The following is a 23,142-nucleotide window of genomic DNA, read 5'->3' as shown; positions in this document are numbered from 1 at the left end:
CCTATTGCACTGTGTACAACAAATGCTTGAGAATTTCTTATTCAAAAGCTACAAATTCCTTGTTGATATGAGAGTTTAGAAATGCTGTTTCTTGTCCACAGACAATGAAAACAAATGAGCTCACAGTTTCAAAGCAGAAACCTTGCTTAGATGTTCAGAATTGCCCAATAGAGAAGTCCAGCTCTCCACTGAACAATGGTGGAGCCTAAGAAGATAAGCTTTTTTTTCATAGTGTAGCTCTTGAATTTGTTGCTTTTCCTTACACTTTGTGAGATCAAAACTTAAAAGTTTGGGAATCAAAGTTCACTGGCAATGACCAAAAAATAAGTTTACATGGAAATAGAAGACACAGAAGATTTAAAAGTAAACCAGATGTTTAGTAAATGTAAAGTAGAAAGAATGAAGCTATGCATACATCCTAAAAAGCAAAGAGATCAGCCAAATGAACAAAATCAAGTTAATAAAAAAGAAAGTATATAATTCAAAATAAAAGGAGTTTTATTAAAATTTGGATGTAACAAGCCAAGACAGGTAAGAAATTTTACCTTTTCAAATTTTTAATTCTGAGAATGAAAAAGTTAAAATTGGTGTAATTTAAAAATGTGTTTTTTAATTGAAGTTTCCTGAGCTTTACTATGGTAATAGAATCATAGAATCTTGGGTGGTAAAGGGACCTTGAAGATCATCTAGTTCCAACTCCGCTATTGTGGGCAGGGCTGCCCCCCACCACCTTAGGCTGGCCAGGGCCCTATCCAACCTGTTCTTGAGTGCTTCCAGGGATGGGGCACCATAGCTTCTCTGGCAGCTGTGCCAGGGCCTTATCACCCTCTGAGTGAAAAATTTCCATGTAACGTCTAACCTAAATCCTCCTCTTTCAGTTTAATGCCATTCTCCCTTGAACTATCAATATCAGACAATGTACAAAGTTAGTCTCTCTCCCGCTTATAAGCTCTCCTTAAGTACTGGAAAGCTGCAACGAGTCCTCCCTAAGCCTTTTATTCTCCAAGCTAAACAAGCCTAGTTCCCTCAATCTTTCTTCATGAGAGATGCTCCAGCCCTCTGGTCATCTTTGTGTTTTTCCTCAGCATTCACTTCAACAGCTTCACCTCTTTCTTGTGTTGAGGAGAGGCTTCCTAAGGTCAGAATAGAGGTGGACAATCACGTCCCTCTTCCTGCTGGCTACCTCTCTTCTGATGCAGCCCAGGATACAATTGGCCGTCTGGGCTGCAAGAGCACACTGTTGGCTCATGGCCAGCTTTTTGCCCACTGGAATCCTCAAGTCCTTCTCTGCAGGACAGCCCTTAATGCACTCTCCTTCCAGTCTGTATACATATCTGAGACTACCAACACAAGTGCAACATCATCTTGTACTTGTACTCATCAGGTTCTTGTGGGATCACTTTCCACGCCTGTCTAAATCCCTCTGGATGGTACTCCTTCCTTCTATCATGTCAAGTGCACCATTTAACTTGGCATCATCAGCAAACTTGCTGAAGGTGCACTTGATCCCACTATCTAGGTCACTGATAAAGATATTGAATAGCATCAGTCTCAAGATGGACTCCTGGGAGACACCAGTCATCACTGGTCCCTACAGATCTGTTGACCATAATCCTCTGGCTGTGACTATCCAATCAATTCTTTATCCACCAAACAGTGCAGCCTTCAAATCCATATCTCTCCAATTTAGAGGATGTGATGCTTGACCATGTCAAAGGTCTTACACAAGACCAGGTAGGTGAAATCAGTTGCCCTTCCTTTGTTCACTGATGCTGTGACTCCATCACAGAAGGCCACCAGGTTGGTCAAGCACAATCCGCCCTTGGTGAAGCCATACTGGCTATCTCAGATCACCTCCTTATCTCACATGTACCTTAACACAGGTTCCAGGAGGATCTGCTTCATGACCTCTGCAAGCACACATGTAAGGCTTGCTGGCCTGTAGTTCCAAGGTCTTCTTTTCTCCCTTTCTTAAGAATGAGAGTGATGTTTCCCTTCTAGTCATAGGGATTTTGCTTGGCATCCACGACTTTTCAAATATGATGGAGAGTGGCTTGGCAACCAATATGCTCATTTAAAATTATCTTTGGCACAACTGAAAACTGAGCAAGAATTTCAGGCAGCTTTATTATGTGCAAGTATGAGACAACTTGTTACTATCATGTTTTCGTTAAAGTCATCTGGTAAAATCTAGTAGATAAATTAAATTAAAGTTGTTTTTCCTGGAAAACTCTTGTCAGTGACTTTTTTTTTTTTTCTTTCAAGGCGCTTGGCTCTTGACTCACACTCTTGCAGAACAGTGACTACAGCAGTTGGTGTGTAGACAGCAGCACAGAAACTGCTGTTGCCAGGACCTTCCATAAGAAGAACAGCTTAATTCTGTTCCCATGTGTTTTGTCATCAATTCCCAAGGAGAAAAGGCCAGCACTTCCCTTTCCATTTCACCTCCTTTGGAAGTTCCTGAGAGCAATGAGGTCAACAAGGGGCCTGATACATTCAGAAAAACCTCACGCTACCATGTGTTTTAATAAAACAGTGCTTCTACTCAAATCCTCTCAGAGGAAATAATTCTGGAGCCGTTACTCTGATCTCTGATATATGTTACCTTTGCTGGTGGCAGTCCAAGTAAAGCAAAAAAAAAAAAAAAAAAAAAGAAAAAGGTCAAAATTATGATCTATTTTCTTCAAATAAAGCCTAAGGATATATTTTCAATGAATTTTATCAGTAGGGGGAATCTGATGTCTCTTATTTTATGGTTGCATTCATTCAGGATGTATTCCATACTGAAAGCACAAAAACTGTAATAAGGACTTTTTTCATAAAAATACAAATTCCTGCCTTAAATGGAATATCGGTCCAATCATCAATACAAAGTTGCAACCCAGCATTTTCGCAAAAGATTTAGAAGCAAACTTTGATGGCACAATATTTCTTTCTAAAGCTTACAAGACCTATGAAATTAGACCTCTGCTTTAGTAAAAAAAAAAAAAAAAAAATCAGATTACTTTGTATGTTTCCTACATTCTCCAAGACCATTTCTGCCTCTCACGGTGGCATGGATTCCTAGATATCATGTAACCACTTGGCTGAGGTTGGAAAGGACCTCTGGAGATCATCTAGTCCAATCTCCCTGCTCCAGCAGGGTCCCATAGAGGGTATTATCCAGGATTGTGTCCAGGTGACTTTTAAATAACTCCAGGGAAGGAGGCTATACAACCTCTTTGAGCAATCTGTGCCAACTCTCAGTCACTCTCACAGTAGCTTTTTCTCTTGTTCAGATGGAACTTCCCAAGTTTCAGCTTTTAACTGTTGCCTTGTCATATCACTGGACATCACTGAGATGAGCTTCGCCCCATCTTTTTTTACACTCTCCCTTCAGATACTTATATTCATTGATCAGAACCCCCTGAATTTTCTTTTATCCATGTTAAACAAGCCCAGCTCCATAAGAGAAATGCTTCAGTTCCTCAATCATTTTAGTAGCCACTTCAAGTACCACACTTGTGAGCCACTAAAACACATCCTCCCAGCTGTTTTTAGTTTTTCTTTCATTCCCAACATGTTATTTTTTCTCCTTCATTAATGATATTTTTTCTTTCCTGCACACACAAATTATTTTAAATGAAATCAATAATATTACAACACTTCACTTATCTGCATGCATCTCTGAAAAAAAATACCTTTGTTGCATTCCTCTACACTGTTCTAAGAGGTGGTTTGTAGTCATTATAGTCTGTATTTTTTAAATAAAGAGCAGACTATCTCAGCTGCAGAAAAGTATATTTCATTTCATTTCTAAACTAAGCATACTGTGTTTATGGTTCTCTGTTCAGTCTGATTTTCTATTTTAATCCTGGTTTTCATTCTTATGTGCAGAAACACTCTGAATAGACTTCAGTAACTGATACTTTACAGTTACGTGCAGTTTTTTTTATTCTAAAATACTAAGCCTAATTAACAGCAAAAAATCAACCACAGTGTGAGGTTTACTGTAACCAAAACATTCAATTGATTCAAGAGGTGTCAGTGCTCCTACTGTGAGGTTTTATTAGATGTTGTAAAAAACAAAGAAATAAAAACAACAACAAAACAAGTACTTTTGAAGGTAAGTATGAATATTTTAATACTCTTGGACTTGTCATATAAGGAAGTCACTCCAAGAGAAATGCCTCCTATTTATTTCCATGGAAATTCCAACATACACAAAGAGCACAACAACACTATTTGATAGAGAAAATTCTCAGCTTTGTAGCTATTTTTTCAACATTGTCACCACGAGCTATGCATATTCAGCAGCGATGAACAAGAGCCTGCAGCCCCCCCACACTTATAAAAATCTACATTAGCAGACACAACCCTCTGTCACTGTCAGCACTGCTGAAACGCACCGCCCATCATCTCACTGCGCTCACATTTGCTGTCTGGTCTCCATAACGTTCAGCAGGTGTTGATGGATGTCAGTGGGTGCATGGAAGAATTCAATGATGCACCTTTGCTTCATACACACTTCTACTGTGTCAGACTGCCCTCTGTTGCCATCTGTCACACGGCAACAAAATGTTATGGAATACTGGTGGGAAGATTCAACCTCTACCGTCATACCACCAACATCTGCCTCTGATATTGTGGGCCAATACAATAAAACAGGAGGCATTACTTTCAGAACAGCCCTCATATTTCTAGGAACAAGTGCAGGAACCCTGAAGAGCATTTAGCTAACTACGTATGCAACTCTCTTCAAAGAGATCACAGCTTTTTTTTTTTTTTTTGAACACTACTGCACAGTAAATATTAATCCAATCACAATCTAATTAACAGGATTAGAGATTTAAATGGTCAAACTACCATTGACTTCCCAAACTAGTCAAGTTTATTACATTTTTTAAACTTAATAATCCAGCTGACAAAGAGAAGGCCATTTACTAAGGTAATTCTGGAACGTATTACACATCATTTTAAGTCATACGGTAGCCTGGAAATTATGGAGAATAGCTATCAGGCACAAAAAAGATTGAATCAAACAGATAAGTTTTAAGTACAGTTACACAAGTGCAGCACACGTGCACGTTAAGGACATTCCATTCAAAGTAAGTCTACTGGTTGTTTCATTTTCTACTCTCATATGAGCCCACTGTCATGCTCACATACTGAACTTTCCTTAGTGAGGTACATTTCTGCTTTCACTATCCTTTAGCTCACAGCAAGATGTCAAGAAAAAGAACACACTAACAGAAAGCTATCTTTGCCCATCAAGACAAACGTGCATAGTGCTGGAATGCATACACCATAACTTTCTTTTCCTTAACTGTCTGTTATTGATGAACATCCTGCCCTGGAGAGGGCACTCTGTGACCACACTATGTGTTCTAGTGTGCCCTCATTAACCATCCATTTTAACCCAAACATTCCTGTGATCCTATCAGTCAGCCTAGCCAGCATACAGTTTATATCAAATATAAATACGTTTAGAAAAGGAGCCCTATGGTGCCACGCTCAACAGTTCAACCTGGCAACATATATCAAGTTATATATCCTTCAACCATGTTTTATTAGATAGTATACTATCTATGCTATATATACTATATAGATTAGATAGCATATTTCTCAAAGCGTAAGTCGTGTTTAAAAAGACAAATTGTAGTAATACTACAGTACTGCAATAACTGGTAAGTAACAGGTATTGAAAGCTCTCTATTAACAGTTTCTTCCATGTCTTCCATAGTAATAACTGTGGTCTAGGAAAGTTCTTTGCACAGATGTCGAGGGAACTAATATTGATTACATACTTACTTGAATTACTGTTAAGTATTAAACACCAGTTACTACCAACTCTAGTGTACAAGGTTGAATTGTACATCTAAAACACATGGAAAACCCCTGCTATGCAAACTTGTAAACCTACTTCAGGGCATAATTTGATGACTAACTGGAAATTTAGGGAGAAAACCCCATATCTCTATTATGTATGAATATTACAGGTACTACATAATTATTCATTTTGCTATGTTTTACCACCCCTGAAAGGCAGAATACTGAGGATGTCAGCCACTGTTTGGAGCTAGTCCAGCAAGTACACAACAAGCAATTGCAATAGGAAATAAAAAAAATCCTGTAAACTATAAAAGCATCTTTTTCCTTTTTCACACAAAACTCTTTAACAGCATAATGCCTTCCTAACTAGGCTGTGAGAAAAAGAGTAACTACATTTGCATTCAGACTCAGCTCACAGAATTTCCAAATAATTTTGTGGCTAGCATCACAGCTAAAATAATGTGTAATTATGGTGCATTTAAATAAATGCATAAAGCTTTGTTTTTAAGTTCTGTCTGGCTATATACCTACATTTGTGCAACAGAAGATTATTTCCATTAAAGTCCAAAACTAAACTTCTATTTATTTAAGGTATCAGTCAAAGAAACTGTCAGCAAGGGCACAAAGAAAAAATATCAAAAAATATTTCTCCTTTCACCATAAGAAAGGTGAACAACAAGGCAGTCAGGCTTATTTTTTCTGAAGGATTTGCAGATACTAGAGGCTGAAAATTAAGACTTCCCACCTCAGAACGAGGCTTGTTTAAACAGTAATGCATTCAACAAGTTCCTGTTTTCACAGCTGAAAACCAGTTTATCATCTTATTAACATTTTAAGAGGCTCAATTTCTCTAATTCATAATTCCTTTTTTTCAGGACTCTCCATTAAACATTTCAGCTCTCTCAGAGCATTCAACACATGCCATCTCCTTGCTTTTAGATGCTTGCCCTCAGCCCTTCTTTTAATGAGAGCTTTTGTCACATCCCACTGCAGTCTTCTAAGAATGACAGAATCACAGAACTTCAGTTCTTGGCTCTAAGGCAGAAAAACACACCTTCTTACTCTATCCTTGAAGTAAGGACATTTTTTTCCATTTATTTCAAGTTCAGGAAGCTGTGGAATTTCTAGCAGTTGCTGACCTCTTGACCAGTCAGAGGTACTTAAATGCTTTACAGTAATAAAACATCTGTAATAAAAGTTGCATACTACCAGCATAACATCTAGTTAATACTTAGTCATCTTAAGAAGGTCTCATTCTGTTAACAGTGCGTTCTCTGAGAGCTAGATATTGTATGTAGGAAAGTAATATTTATCAAGTAAGCTGAGAAAAGTAGCTGATGGAATGGTTACTGGGTACCCATTAAAGGCTTACAATGAATACTATTGATCCTTTGAAATCTTCAATTGCTCTGAGGGGACAAAACTGTATATCTTAATAACGTAAATCTATAAGGCTGAGAGGAATTCATAGCTGCACGCTTCTAATACCATCCATACTGACTGACTAATTCAATCACATTAGCATTATTAAAAGATGAGTGGCATCATCACTTTGTAAAGGAAAAAAGAGATGAAAAAATACAGGGGTGGAAAGCAGTCAAGAGGTGGGTTGGCCTGGAGATCAGACACCAGCTCATTGTAGTGTATGCTTCTTGTATTGTATACTGCCTCTTTAATTGACTTCAAAACTTAAGACTTAACATCAAACTTTTACAACGATATTGCACTGCTAGCAAACAAGATTATTTTTTCTCCAAAATATAGTAATTCTATTCCAAATTTTTATGTCTAGGAAAGATGAAGATGATTATTTGATCAGCACAGGAACAAGAATAATCTCAAGAAAAGCTGGACTACTGAAACCACACTATTAATCAACATTTGTCATAATCTTCATGAAAATAATGCTATATGTGATAAGATAGTAATTTTTCCTAATATTTTTTTGTAAATCATTGTGCATAAGCAAAATATTTACAGCAATATTTTTTTCATGGAATTTCTAATTAAATATAGAGTACATTATAGATCAGATGAGACATAACTTTTCCAAATAAGTAATATGGAACCTCATTTTAGAGAACATCTCTCTGTAAAATCTCCCTGTGTGACATATAACCACATAAATGGCTTTCTCTTCTACCTATTATTGCTTACATAGTTTCAAAAGCAGCAAATGTCTCACTAGCTACCTTTATAAAGACAACAATCTGAGGACCACTGACTTGTCTTCACTAACCTCTATTCTCATTAACTTACCTGTTATGAAGGCAGAATGATAATATCCACAGGATATAGAGGAAATGGGTTTTCCAACATCTACTTGACAAGGGACACTGACGTAGGTTTTGTCAGCCAAGCCAATCTGACCTTCTGAATTATCACCCCACACAAAAAGCTGCCCATCCTCTAAAGTGAAAACACAGAAAGTTAATAGATTTAAAAGCAAGACTACACCAATAAAAAGTTAATTTAACTATTCAAGAAGCATTTCATAAACTCTATGTACAACACTACTAAATGTCATTATCTCAGAGACAAAAAGTGATGTTTAGCACAATGCAACACAATAGTCTGAAATATGAGGCTATCCCCTAATCTTTTCAAAAGTGACTCAGAAGTGATCAAATCCTCTTACACAATAAATAGCAAAAGTAAAAACTACATAGAAAATTTCCTTCAAAAAGAGAAAAAATGAGAACATAAGACAACTCAGTTGCCAGATGCCAGCATTAAAACATAGTGAATTGAAGACTTAGTGTCATTTCTGGTAGCACCTCACTACTTTTTGTTCTTCCAAACTTATACTTGGTTCTGACTTTGGTACACATCTCACTTTTTTTTTTTTTGTTATCTTATGGTTCTTTTCACAGGTTATATTGGCCACCTTTATTTTGTTTTCCTTAAACTATCAGCTGTTCCAAGTTTCTTAAGATCAGCCTCTGCTGACACAAAGACCAAAGGCAGCAGCAAGAACCAAAAAAAAAAGTAGTGAACAATATGAAAAATCTTAAGATTTTCTAGGAAAAGTAAGGCCTTCTCTTGGCTTATTTCCTACTGGGGGGGAAATAGGCTGTGAGTAAAGAACTATCATATACAATGTTACGATGTTGGTTGGAACCACACTCATTCAAAGTGCATTTACAGATCTTATGAGGATGCTAATTGTCACAAAAAATACAAAAAAGAGGAGCAAGCAAAGTATATCTTTTTTATACACTGATGCTTTGCCACATTCTGAAATCACAGCCCCAGTAACTTATCCTAAACATATACAGAAACAATTCCTGTTAACAGGACTGGAGAAATAACAGGTTAATAAACGCATACAACAGCCAAATGTATTCTGATCGTGTAGACTTCCTAAGTCATCACCAGGTAATTTTGCCATTGAAGAAACAGCTCAGGCTGCCCTCAGATTTAGTAATGACACAGTTGTGTAGCCTCTACCAGTAGACCAAAATAATTGCAGTAAGAAGTGGAATTAGAGAAGCTCAGTTTCTTTTTTTAGCTGGCTTTCCTAGAAATTAATGGATTCTTAGTAACTAGTACAGACTGAGACCTCACTGTACATCTACAAAATCCATAGGATGCTATTCAGAAGCAACCTCTCAACATATTGTACTGAAATATGCAACTGGCTATAAAAAAAGTTCCAAGGTTTATTGGAGAAAGACGACAGGGAGGCATAGAAAAAACACACGTGCATGCAGACAGACGGAATAAATGTTTCTCTGGAACACCAAGCTCGAATGCATAAATAGATTTTCTTAGCTTTGCTCTTACCAGTTACTGCTGCTGAGGTGTATGATCCAGCAGCTAGCTGTTTGATCTTGTGCTGGTTGGTAAAAAAACTAATTAAATGAAATGTGGTCCTTTCCTCTGTGTCACCTAATCCCAACTGACCTTCACCGTTACCTCCAGCGGCATACATATTCCCATTTTCTGCATACAGAAAAGCACAAGTAATACACAGAATGAGGATATTCTCAGTGGCAGCAAAAAGTCAGAGAAATTGCAGCAAGTCATTTAATTTTCTACAGAAAAGCTTTATGAAAAGTACGGGGTCTATTGCCCTCAAATAGTCTGGAGTTGACACTGAATGTTCCTGCTGTAACTAGCAAGGAGGCTTTCCTGCAGGCATTTAGATCAGAACACTCTAAAGGCCTTACACATCCATAGACTGAGCATGCTTCCCAACATTTTGGAGTCTGATCTGAAAAATAAATATAATTTTAAGTATTTATTTAATTTAAAATAAAATGAGGGGAAAATGGAGACTGATGACACGGACAAGAAAATTAAAGAGATGTGTAACTTCACAGTTCTGAATAATAGGAATGAAATATATTTTTACTTACATTTTTATTAAAAATATTTCACTCATTTTAATATTTAAATCACTTTCAATTTAATTACCTTGATCTTACTTTTTCTTTAGAATCTTACAAGTGAAGTTAAAGTTGATGATTAATATCTTTCACCTAAAAGAACTTCCAAATTTATACTTTTAATTTTAGTGTGTTTCACATTTAAAGTAATCATCTATGATGAAAAACACAAGGTCAATAAATAACATAAATCCAGACACAAAAGTGATAACAAACTGACATATAACTTACAAATGGTCCCTGATATAAAAATGGCCACAAATTACTCAGCTAGAGTGTATACTAAAAGTGACTAATATTTACCCTGCGCATTCTAGCATATTCAACTGCTATTAAAATGTTCTGTTTTATTCTAATAGTCTTATTTACTGTGCTCTGGGTCTCCACATATGTATGCCCCATAATAATCAACAATTCTCTTTATAACATTACCTCTAAAGCATTGCAAGAACAAAGATGGCTATTCCATTACATAAATTTTAGAACCATGACGATAATTTGCTCTCTCTCAGAACATTTTTTTGGTTTAAATTTACAGTTTATTTATTTATAGTATAATAAAGTGATTTGTCAATGAAGTAGCAGACTGCCGTGACTAAATAAAATGCAACATACTTCGAAGGCTTCAAAACATAATGTTCTATTGCTTTTACTTAAATACAGAACTCCATGCTCATAAGAATGCATTCCTTGTCAAAGGTAAATTTGAGTACAGATATATAAAAATACTCCTACGCACACAAAGGGCTTCAATGAAATATTGGTAATTGTTAACCATACCTCAAATACAGATAAAAAGATAAAAGTACAGATAAAAGCTAGTGAATTCCTATAGAACATGAACACATTTTCGAAATGCGTTGCAGAATAATTCAAGCATTCAAAGATCTGGATATTAAAAAAAAAAACAACAAATTTTAACAGCATATTCTTCTCCTTTTTTTTCATTCATGTGCACTTCTAGGATTAGCAATGTAATTTTTGCATTTAAAATAAGGAAAAAAATCTACCTTCAATATGTACATAATTTGTTACATACCTGTGTAAACTAAAGTATGATTTCTTCCACAAACAGCAAGTTTTGTTTTTTCTGGTTTTAAAGCTATGAATTAAAGCGAAAGGAAGAGGGAAGTTACAAACAAGCTGACAGCTGGCTCAACAACACAATGCTCAATGCTCAAGAGAAAACTGATTTTTTTTCATGTTGTTACCACAGAATGACAAGATTGGCTGGCCATTTGGTCTTAGCACATGACTTAGTAACCAGGATTAGGGTTAGGGTGATGGTTGGGGACTTGATGATGGTTACTTTATCCTAATGCCACACTCCACAGAATTTACTATTTTTAGCCTATGCCTCAAAGAATACATCAATTTGTAGAACAAAATGCATGCTTGAGCTTTTTTCAATTTTCGTTAACAGTAATATTTTTAATTCATTCTTTTGCTTCTCTTGCTCATTAAAATCTTTAAACTCATTCTTTTTTTTTCTTTCTTTCTTTTTTGTCTTATCATCCATACCTTCATCACTGTGCACAGCTACTTTTCTTGATAGACTCTTTTGCTCTACGCTGCCATTCTATGAATTACTAAATTCACCGTTCCTAAGGCCAGTGCTGTCTATAGGTTTTGAATATATCATCCCACCTCAGTGGTAGCTGAATTACCATCCATCCATGCAGTCTAGTCACTATGAAAGACTGGAAATGTACACAAGAGGATGTATCAAGAGTTATTTTGGTGGGAAAGAGAGAACAGTGTTGGTTTTACCCCATGGTAAGTGCATTCCAGCTCAGAAACAGTGAAAAAATAATCTCACTGACATTTCCATCCTCTCCCCAGATTTTAATCTTTGCCAACATTTTTTCTTTACTCAGCCATGTCCATTTTCAATATACAGTACTCAAGCTATTAAAAAAGCATTATGTTTACATAATATATTTTTATTTTTTTTCCACTGCATTGGTCCGTGACAAAGACAACAACATAATTCCTTTCACAAAATCCTTTTCAGTCTCTTCAAATCAATCTTCGTCAGCACCATAACATTCAGATTAAATTCCTTTCTCTTTCCTACCAAGCCACTACATAAATCTATTTACTTAAGGATGAAGACTCTGATGCCAAAAAGACACAAATAGAAACTGTCCAAACTCAGAATCCTACATATCCTGACACCTGCCCTCAGCACGAGGCAGGAATCACGACATTTCCAATATTGGTTTCTTCTTACAATATTAATTTGCTGTTTCATATCCCAACGTTCTGCCTCCTATACCAGCAATAATCTTGATCAACTCACCAAAAGCTTGTGCTCCCTAACCTTCCTTCCACTTAGGCTAATCAATCATATATATAGCTGGCAGTTTTTCATAACCAATTTCATTAGTCTCCAGTTAAGTCCCAGAATGATTTTGTCAGAAAATGAGCAGCCACAATTATTACAGCTGGAGCAGAAATGGAAATGCTGCATTTGCAACTCCATTCCCAAAGCTAACTAATGCCTGAAAGCTAGTGAGAAAAGCTCCAGAACACTCTTCTGCTGCCTACTGCCAGGAAAAGAAAGATAGCCCCCTTGTGACTTTTTTTCAGTGGAAGCCAGGACTGTTCTGAATTGCTGCCATCTTCTCTCTGTCTTTTATTGTCTGTTGCAACCTGACAGTAAAACAAAACTTGACACCTAATCCATTTGAGCCAAAGTAAGAATTGGTCTCTCATATGGCTGCCAGAAGATGTGAACCTGAGAGTATTTTCATTCTCCCTCTGAACTGAGAGAGAAGCAGATAAAGAACAGTAGAATAAAATAAATCAAGAAGAAAAGTTTGAACAAACACGGTGAATTCATTTTTAAACAAGCTAACTGACTGATCCTCTAAGAGAAAGGATGAGGATAAACATGTAATGATGAAAAGGGATGTGTTAATGGGACAGGTATTATTGGACATACATAAGGAGGCAGGGAAAAAATATTGACTCAGTTTTGCTTGACAAGATAAAACTGGCGAGGAAAGATTCAAAAGGTAACAGAATACAATGAAAATATTTTAAAGAGTAAGTAAGAAGATGGGCATTTCTACTGCTTTTTTATACTTCATACAAACGTATCTACGTTTATCACCACTTGGACAAATCACAGACTTGCTAAAAAGAGCTAAAAAGACTGGATGCTATGTAGCTGAAATGGTTTTCAGACACAAAATGACCCAGAACCTGGAACTGAGAGAAAAGCAGTTGGGCTTTATTTTAAACTATCTTTAAGAGTTTAAGCAGTAATATGCTACACGTGATGAGCAAAGAAATGGGAATCAGTTATTTTGGAGCAGCAAATAAAGCACTTTTTCACAATGACAAACTTCCAAAAGGACAAAAAAAATTAAACAAACCTTTAACACATGTTGGTTTGTGGACAGTATTCTTTGATCCTAGTCCTAATTGGCCCCAGTCGTTACTGCCAAACATGTAAAGTTTACCATTCCCTGAAAGAGAAGGCACAGTCAGAATCCACGAGCATTTGAATATCTCATACAAGATGAGGTGCTCATACATACATTATGCTATTTATTACAAACTTTTTAATGTAAGATATAGAAGTAGGCAATGCCATGTGTATGACCTGATTTGTCCGCAAGTACTGCATTGTAGATGTACTTAGTAAGAAATAGGTACACAGAAGAAATGACAAAAGAGGAGAACAAGCACCCTTCCCTTAAGCTACTGCTCAGATAAAGCACTCATCAGAAAATAAAAAAGGAGTGCTCTCAGACAGACTTAGCAGTCTCTATAGACATACTGGCAAAATAACAGTGCATTTAACTGAGCACCCACACCTCTACCTCAGACACGGACATCAATAATGCAGCAATATAATTAATATAAACAAACATTTGCCATTCTCAGCTTATTTTGTTGTCTACTGGGGGAAAATATTTAATTGCTAAGTGTCCTGTCTTAAAATGACCTGCAAATTGTAGTTCCTCACAACATAATTTACAATACATTTTCTAATGTGCTCACAAATTAAATGGGTTTTCCTTTGGACAAATGTGTCTACGACAAGAGCCTTTCTTCTTCTTTGCATCTCTCATCGTGGATTAATCTGGTACTCTGTCTATAAAGAAGGAATGTGTAAAAACACCATGCAGTCAGGGAGTTTTGTGTGCCTATATGAAATCTTCAACAGGAATAATGCTAAAGTTGTATTTCAGAAACTTGTATGACATGTTTTTGAATTTGCAGGTTTGACATCACAAGCAGCGAATTGTTTTCATTCAGAATAACCCACTTTTCTAAGAGGATGAAAAATGAGCAGATAAAAGTTTTCTCATTGGGCATGCAGATCGGAGTGTCACATCACACTATTAACAATACCTTAAATTTATTCATATCACTTCATTTTTTAAATTAATGGCTCTTGTAAAACTGCGAACATCTTATCCAAAAGTAAAATCCCACCTCCAACAACAGAAGCTGGTTTGTCAAAAAAATAATCCAAAACCAACCAACCAAAATCCCCTTCATAACTGTTAAAACAAGACCATTTACTTTTGCTGATCCTCTGCATTTGTGAGTTAGATTCCATCATGGTGTTGTTATGTAAATAAACTTTCAGTCACCCTAGCCATCAGTTATCACATGAGCACAATGCATAATAGCAATTCCACACAATAATACCAAAATATTAAGTCTGCACTTCCTTAGCATTGGCTCCTTGTGAATGTTCTGAATGTGATTTAAAGAGACTTTGAAATATCACAGAGTCATAGAATGGCCTGGGTTGAAAAGATCATCCAGTTTCAACCTCCCTGCTATGTGCAGAGTCATCAACCACCAGAGCAGGCTGCCCAGAGCCACATCCAGCCTGGCCTTGAATGACTACAGGGATGGGGCATCCACAACCTCCTTGGGCAACCTGCTCCAGTGTGTCACCACCCTGTGTGTGAAAAACTTCCTCCTAAAAATATGATTTTTGAGATTTTTAAAACATAGTAAGAATAGTTACAAAAATCCATTTGTTTTCTCAAATACTACCAGAAATTTAAAATAAAAATAGTAATTAAAAAAAAATTTGAACAGTAACTACTACCTAACATCTCAATCAAATTGTTAGATTTGACAATTACATGTCAACACTATGTCTTTCCAGTAAAGCTGAAATGGAGGAAAGCCTGAGGTCAAGGCTACGCTTACCACATTTCAGTAATAGCATTTATATCACCACCCTGATTTTGGTAATGCAACCATGCCAAAACATATGCAGAGGTATATCACTGAAAACAAAACACATCTTAAGGGGGAGAATTTTTATTAGCAAGTGGCATCCAACACTGTTATATGCATGTTTGTAGCTCTATTACATATATTTTAAAGGCCGACCACTGTAAACTCATGTGGGAATACGATATCAAGTTGCCATAATTCAATTAAGTCACATTCTCTTTTACCCATTCAGAATTCCAGCAGGTCATGCTTTTAATCCCATAATCTGCTGTTTCTTATAGCAATCTTTTAGTTCTCAAACATTGCTTTATAAGACAAGAAGCTTAACAGACGAGCAGAATTCTGTTATATTCTTTACCAGCTGAGTGACAGCCTTTGATAATTTCAGGCTTTCAGCACTCAGCAGTGTAACAGAAAAAAAGAAAACTGAGAACTAGGTAATTCAGACAGTGAATAAAAACTAACAGGCACTACACACAAACCCTACCAAACACCTATAATGAAGCAACGTTTCTAGGTCTGTATAGCAAAACAGGTTTAAAACAAGCATTTGATGGAATCTCAGCAGGCCAAGAAACACTACAAAGCTTTGCAAAATGCCCTATTTTCATAATTGAGTACCAAGTTATCTGCAGTCATCACCACAGACATTCTGAAGTGAGAACGACTTTAGCAGCAGACAAATAGGCAAGGATCATTTAAAAACCTCACGAACTCAAATCACTCTTTGGGCAGCCTGGTCAGGTGGTTGGTGACCCTGCACGTAGCTGGGGGGTTGAAACTAGATAATCACTGTGGTCCTTTTCAACCCAGGCCATTCTATGAGTCTATGATTCTTGCATCCACTTTGGTACAGATTGTGGCCCCCTGGTAAAGCGGGCAGAAGACAGGTACAGTACAGTTAGGGAAAAGAACAGATACAGCAAGATATAAAGAAACTACTCGGACTGTTTTGGTGATGTAGACATACACCTAACACTAGTCTGCACCTCCCCAGATGCAAGATTGGGCTATCTCCCCAAAGCATGCAGACATAAGCACATCACCAGTGGATGTTTCGCCAACACTAATTTGGATATATTAACAGAAGCCACTAGATGCTTACGTCTTTCAGAACAGAGAATTTTGTGAGACTTCAGAAAGAGAGCGTCTCCTAACTAGTAAATAGCCCATATGATGGCTGCTATCACAACCACGATTGCTTACGACTCCATTTGTCCTGTGGTGCCCCGGTCCATGAAGCCAGGCTAAAAGCAGTCATACAGCAGTTGAGGAATTCAGAGGAAGCTGAAATACTCAATGATAATAGCAGACAGCCATCTGTTTATATCATCTGTGCTCCATGCATTTTCCCTCTGGGTTTCTACATGGTATAAATGTGCAAGAGAGCTAAAACAGGTAGAGTAGACAGCGACTTCAAACAGTTATTACTGGATTACACCGTGAAGTTTTTATCAGAAGAAAATTTTGAATATATGCCAAGCATCATGTTGTTTTTTTTATTTGTGCTATTTCATGAATAAACAAGAATTCATATACAATTCAAATACAGCTCATGAAAATGGGAATGATATCAGTTTTCTTAGACAAATCATAATATTCTGAAAAGTTTTACTGAGAGGTAAGAACAGTCATGCTTCAGATATTTAGCATCGTACAAACCAAAACAGTGCAGTATGTTGCTTGCTCCTATGCACACTAAAAACTAATGCAAACATGCAGTGATATTCTTCATTTTCCTCTTGCAGCTAACTGTAAAAGGTTCTGAACCATATTGTAATGGCTTGCCAGCAGGTAGAGAGAAGAGATGGAGTTTGGTGTCTGAAGACCCAGAGAGATTCCAATGTTTCTTTGGTCTACACTGTTGAATATTTAGTGCTTTACATAACTTGAAACTATGCACATATAATCTCGTTCTGTGTCCACATGAATCTCTTTCCTTCTGCCCTCTTGCACTGGGAGCTTCAAGTCTCTCCAGAGTTCTGAGTCCAGAAGATGCACCTTCCACCACTTCATCCTTGTGAATAGAATTGGTCTCTTCAACCAAATGTGGGCGATCTGCTTAGTATGCCCTAATCAAGGCCTATAAACAATAAGACAGGTGTTAATTTTCAGAGGTTTGTAGAAAATTATTAATAGAATGACGTTAGGAAGAGATTCTTAAAAATATGGTTAATGTAACTTACTTCACACTATCTCCCAACAGGATGAATAAACTGCTTTCCAAAGCCTGCAGTTACAAAAGATGCAGGAAGTAAACAGCATTCTCAGGCCAAAAAATATAGGAAATGGGGGCAAGAAATGTGATCACTGGTTCACTATTCCAACGCATAGCCACAGTGAGTCAATAGAACTTATTTTGGACTGTAACTCCTGACATGGAAAGCCAAGGACCAGAGGTTTTTTTATGCTTAGTTTACATTTTTCTTTCTAAAAGCCATAGGGGAATACTGGTTTTGGATTACATGAAAGAAGTATTTGAAATGTTCTGAATATTTTATCAGAATGCTGCGTATTACCTCTTGCACATTTTCTTCATTTTCATTTTAATGAAGTGCTAGATACAGCTGTCTTTCCCATCCCAAACATAAGGAATGCTTTGAATAAGCTTGCATGACTGTTTTACCTATGACCACTGAGGCATGTTAGTATAACACGTTAGTGTAAATCTGACACACTTCTATTGTTGTAATCTATCTTTATCCCCTAAATTCACACTTCCCACCATATCCTCCAGAGGAGGAGAAAAAAAATGGTGTGGAAAATGCCACCTGTAAATAAAGACTGAAATTAAAATGAAGTATGCATTAATACACACCTGCTTGAGATACTTTTCTCTCTTCCAGTCAGGTTCAGCTGGATTTCAAGGAGCTCCTTGTTTCTCCCATAGTCTGCATCCTTCCAGCAAACTCATTACCACCACGCACCTCTGGAGCTCTTTATTTCCAGGTCTTATTGCAGTTCAACGACATTCACAAAAGGCTTTAATTCCACTCTATCATCCAACTCCATCTAACAGCAGAAATGTGTGGTGCGCATGCATACTTGTGAAGAACAAATGACGGTCATAGATGTCTTCTCTTCTGTCTTTATCATTTTGCATGACTTGTGCAGTTTCTCTCATTTTGTTCAGTTTTGCACAATATCTTACCTCAATTTTGCCTCTACTTTACAATGTTCCAAAAAACTGTTTGGTATCGAGGATTTCTTTATTTATTTTATGCTTATGCAGTTCCTTCTCCACAAACGCTCTGGGAAAATGAAGCACTTATTACCTAGATGCACCCCTCACAATTTATCTGCATACCACAGTACCAAAGGCCTGCTACAGAGACATTTTTAACATCTGAAGAATATACTGAAATACTAGGGAGAACGGATAAGAGTTAGTAGAGAAACAGTGCTGCATGCAACCCTATGCAACTTGACCTCTTCCAAAGCTTTACTCCAGCAGCAGCCACTATTATAGGGATACAGGAATTAGAGGATTGTTGCTGATTAGGTTAACAGCTGATAAGAGTGTGTGCTGGGAGAATTCAAGGGGGCAATTTCAATTGACCAGTCTGAACTGAGAATATACTGGTGTGGACGTATGAAAGGATACTTGAAAAAAGAAGAAAAAAAAAAAAAAGGAAAATTTCCAGTGCCCCAGGTTATGTTCTGATTAATTTTAAGCAACAGGCAACTCAATAGAATAGGTTCAATCCAAAAAGAAGTGTGAAGTTTTGTTCAAAACATAATTTATTCATGCATAATTCATCTCCTGTGAAGTTAGGCTTGAAAAATTCACTGTATAATTTCAGTACAAATTGCACTGCAGTCCATGAAATCTGTATTCTTTTACATGTTTGGAATTATTAATTGTAGAAAATCCAGCATTTTCAACTCTTCTTGGAGACACAGCAAGAAAACGTTAAGAAATTATTTAGTAAGCAATGTCCAGGATACAACACACAGCACTGATGAAGAGTAAATGTACTTCAAGAAAGAAGTCTTGGAAATATGCACAGGAATTTCAAGATAAAGTCTAATTATCTACCAGAAGTCAGTTGTCAATATAATTAACATGTTTTCATTACAAAAGAGTAGTCTCATTCATGTAACAAACAAAGCAAACTCTTCAGTGAGTATTGCTTCCAGCATTTCAAAGAGATGAAAAGGAACACGCAGAAAGACTGCTCAATGTATTGCATTTGAGCTTCTCTGAATACTTTTGCAATTTATTTCTTATTTTAGTAGCATTTTTGAAGTTGTTTGTGTTATTTTTTGCAAGGGTTATTTTCAATTGACAGTAAACCAATTATTTAGAACTTCCTTTCAGAGAAACAACTGTATAGATGGTTATAGGTATATTCTTAGTGAGCTTGTTGACTGAGTTCAATAGACACTGTTCACTTCCACAATACAAACCTGTATATTTAAGATTGTCCACTGGACACCATCAGACTTACAGGAAACACTCAAGGTGAACAAAGTCGGGCTTATTTTAAATCCAAGATGCTACATTCAATTATTACAGACTCACTCACGACAGCTCCTGGATCTCACATTTACTACAAAGGCATCCAGCAGCCCCAGTATAAGCAGTCCCTTCTCCTCTCCCCATTTTACACGTTACCTCAGAATTCAAATACAAATTGTAGCTTTCCAAGTTGTCCAAATGCATAAACATGTATTTGTATATATATGTATAATCAAATATGCAAATATATCCAATACTGACCTGTAACAACAGCAGTGTGTTCATCTCCGCATGATATATGGACCGGCTTGTCATTTCTGAACCAGAACTTGCTAGGAATGTTTTCTGCAAAGTTGCTTTTTCCAAAAGTAAAAACAGCCCCTGATTCTAAAAACATAAAAAGCCAGTGGTGATTTTAGCGAAAGTAAATTTCACCTCGTACCTTTTAAAATATCAATTTCCTATTAATCCAATTGTTTTAGTTACCCATCTTTTTCTTTTTAATAAAATAATAATGGTGGAAGTGTTCTGTTTCACCACGACTACTTCATTTTTATGCTCACATTTTAGTCCTTCTGATTCTTCCCAGCCTCCATAAATTTCTTAAAATATCAGGTGTTATTGTGTTCTGAGGACGATACAAATTCATTTTAAAGTAAATGCACTTTCTCACTCCCTCTAAGAAAAACTACTAGGTACAGAAAGGAAGAAGAAATGTGAAAAACTACCCCCAAAAAGTAAAATAAAAAGCACATCCTGAGAGCAAGCTGAGACAAAGGATTCTCACTTATGTTTATACTAAAATTCTATCAAGTTTTCCAAATTGAATTAGAGCAAGACACACACACACTGCAAAGAAGTGGCAGCTCAAAGAACTGACCGCTCTTCCTGACACTCAAAAAGATACGTATGTTCTAAAAATGGCCCCTGAAAATCAATATCCTCAGCCTTCAGATCAGCAGTTGTCCCAACTGCCTTTGATCATAAGGCTATCATAGAAACAATCAAACAAGTCCCGCAATACAACCTGGAAGGTTTGAGTGCCTCCAGGGATGGGGCACCACAGCTTCTCCGGGCAGCTTTGCCAGCACCTCACCGCCCTCTGGGGAAAGAATTTCTTCCTCCTATCTAACATAAACCTCCCCTCTTTTAGTTAAAAGCCATTACCCCTTGTTCTATCACCATCAGACCGTGTAAAAAGTCGGTCCTGCTCTAAGCTCCACTCAAGCACTGAAAGGCCGCAATGAGGTTTCCCTGGAGATTCTCCAGGCTGAACGAGCCCGGCTCCCTCAGGCTGCCTTCACAGGAAGGATACTTAGTTTTGATTCTGCAGCCTGCCAGCCGGCCACGTTCTGCATTTGAGCACACAGCAGTCCGCTTCACACCGAGTCACCGCTTCACACCGAGTCACCGCTTCACGCCGGCGAGGAAACGAGGCAGCCCCAGCGACACCCTCACGGCAGCATTACCGCGTCCTCCCCTCACGGGACGGCAGCACACGGCCGAGACGGCGGGCAGGCCGGAGGGACGGCCAGGAAGGGCACCGGCCGAACGAGGTGTCGGTGTCCGTGTCCGTGTCCGTGTCCGTGTCCGTGTCCGTGTCCCCCCCCCAGCCGGCAGCAGCGGGCGGAGAGGCCCATCCCCCGACTCACCGGGCACCGGCAGGTCTTCCTCCTCCGCCTGTTCGGCCATAGCAACGCGCAGCCAGCGCTCGGCCCCGCGCCCCATGCAGCCGCTCCGGCCTGCCGGAAGTAAACAGAGGCCCTGCCACGGGCAACGGCCATAGAGAGCGCCGACGAGAGGAGCCGCCGGCGGTGGGTGGGGAGCAGCGCCCCCTGGTGGCCGGCGGTGGTGCGGCGGCGTGGCCGTCCCTCGCTGCTACCGTCCCTCGCCGCTACCGTCCCATGCAAACCAGGGTTCAAACGCGATCTTCTTTGTCTGCAGCGCCCGTCACAGGGCACGCAAGTCTGTAGTTACAACGTAAAGCAGACAACAAGGACATTGATTTGGGATTTCTGTGTTCCAGGGCGCATGGGTTGAGAAATATCGGCAGAGTGAAAATAATGTGCTGTAAACCTGTATTGATAGAGAGAAAAGTAGATTTGGATAAAGAAATCACGTCAGTATTGTCATCAAATACAAACATGAACTCATCTGTTCTATTAAACTGTGCGTTCCTACTCCTTTTGAATACCACTGGAATTTCTATTGCTACAATTTCATCATAAAATCATAGAATCACAGAATTATAGAATGGCCTGGGTTGAAAAGGACCACAATGATCACCTAGTTTCAACCCCCTGCTATGTGCAGGATCACCAGCCACTAGACCAGGCTGCCCAGGTTTGATGGAATCCTTTGCTTTTTCTTCTTTTTTCAGTTTTTATTTCTTAAAATCATCAACTAAAATGATGTCTTAAGCTAAAGCCAGACTTTAAAGCAGTGAGGTTCCCCTTCGCCCTTATAATTTTCAATGTTCCTCGAAGGATTCAGCAGTAAAGCTTTTTACGGAAAGTCACTCAAACGCAGTAAAGAAAGGAAAAGCAATTGGTATCATGGTGAACACATTCGTAAAAGATGGCAGAGAAAGTCAGTTGCCAACTGAAATTCAGTTCAGTTCAGGGTCAGAGTATGTCCATTAACTTATTTTAGTCCTGTTTTCCAGGTTTCTCTTCCCTTCTTTTAACCATTTCTAAAATAAAAGTAGATGAGGGAGTGAAGGCATCCCCACTAGTGAGAGGAGATAGTGAGGGGCTGAGCTTTGGAGATGAACTTCTGGATGAAGAGCTGGATGCAAGTCAGCAGGATTCAGATTGTCAGCAAAGATAAGACTGTGCATGTTGCAGTTCCTCACATTGGCCACCACAATCACAGAACCATAGAATCATTAAGATTGGAGAAGATCACTAAGATAACCTAGTCCAGCCATCAACTCATCTCCACCATGCCCACTGCCCACATCCCTCAGTGCCACATGCACATGGTTCTTAAACACCTCCAGGACAGTGAATCTATCACCTCCCTGGGCAGCCTGTGCCACTGCCTCACTGCTCTTTTGAAGAAGAAATTGTTCCTAATATACAATCTGAAGCTCTCCTGGCACAATGTGAAGTCATTCACTTTTGTCCTATCACTGTTGCCCGGGAGAAGAGGCTGACCTCCACCTCACCACATCCTCCTTCCAACTCCAACTCCTCCAACTTCCCTCACGATCCTGGTCCCCAACACCAATCTATTCTGCTCTTGCTGTGCTACGACAAT

At 38.2% G+C, this 23,142-nt stretch overlaps 1 protein-coding gene across 1 annotated transcript in view; it reads right to left on the bottom strand.

The window, feature by feature from the left end:
* RPGR (retinitis pigmentosa GTPase regulator) overlaps positions 1-21,684 on the bottom strand; it is a 53,823-nt gene extending 32,139 nt beyond the window's left edge. The window contains exons 1-6 of the mRNA XM_031556735.2: positions 21,534-21,684; positions 20,143-20,268; positions 13,586-13,678; positions 11,242-11,304; positions 9,598-9,756; positions 8,071-8,220 (exon numbers count right to left, since the gene is read on the bottom strand). Of these exons, the coding sequence (XP_031412595.2) occupies positions 8,071-8,220; positions 9,598-9,756; positions 11,242-11,304; positions 13,586-13,678; positions 20,143-20,268; positions 21,534-21,609 (667 nt within the window). The 5' untranslated portion in view covers positions 21,610-21,684. The remainder of the gene's footprint in view (positions 1-8,070; positions 8,221-9,597; positions 9,757-11,241; positions 11,305-13,585; positions 13,679-20,142; positions 20,269-21,533) is intronic.
* Positions 21,685-23,142: the final 1,458 nt, after the last annotated feature.

This window comes from Meleagris gallopavo, chromosome 1, assembly GCF_905368555.1.
Source record: "Meleagris gallopavo chromosome 1, MGAL_WU_HG_1.1, whole genome shotgun sequence".
Lineage (NCBI taxonomy): Eukaryota > Metazoa > Chordata > Aves > Galliformes > Phasianidae > Meleagris > Meleagris gallopavo.
The sequence above is the reverse complement of the archived record's forward strand: the minus strand, read 5'-3'. Positions and strand labels throughout refer to the sequence as shown.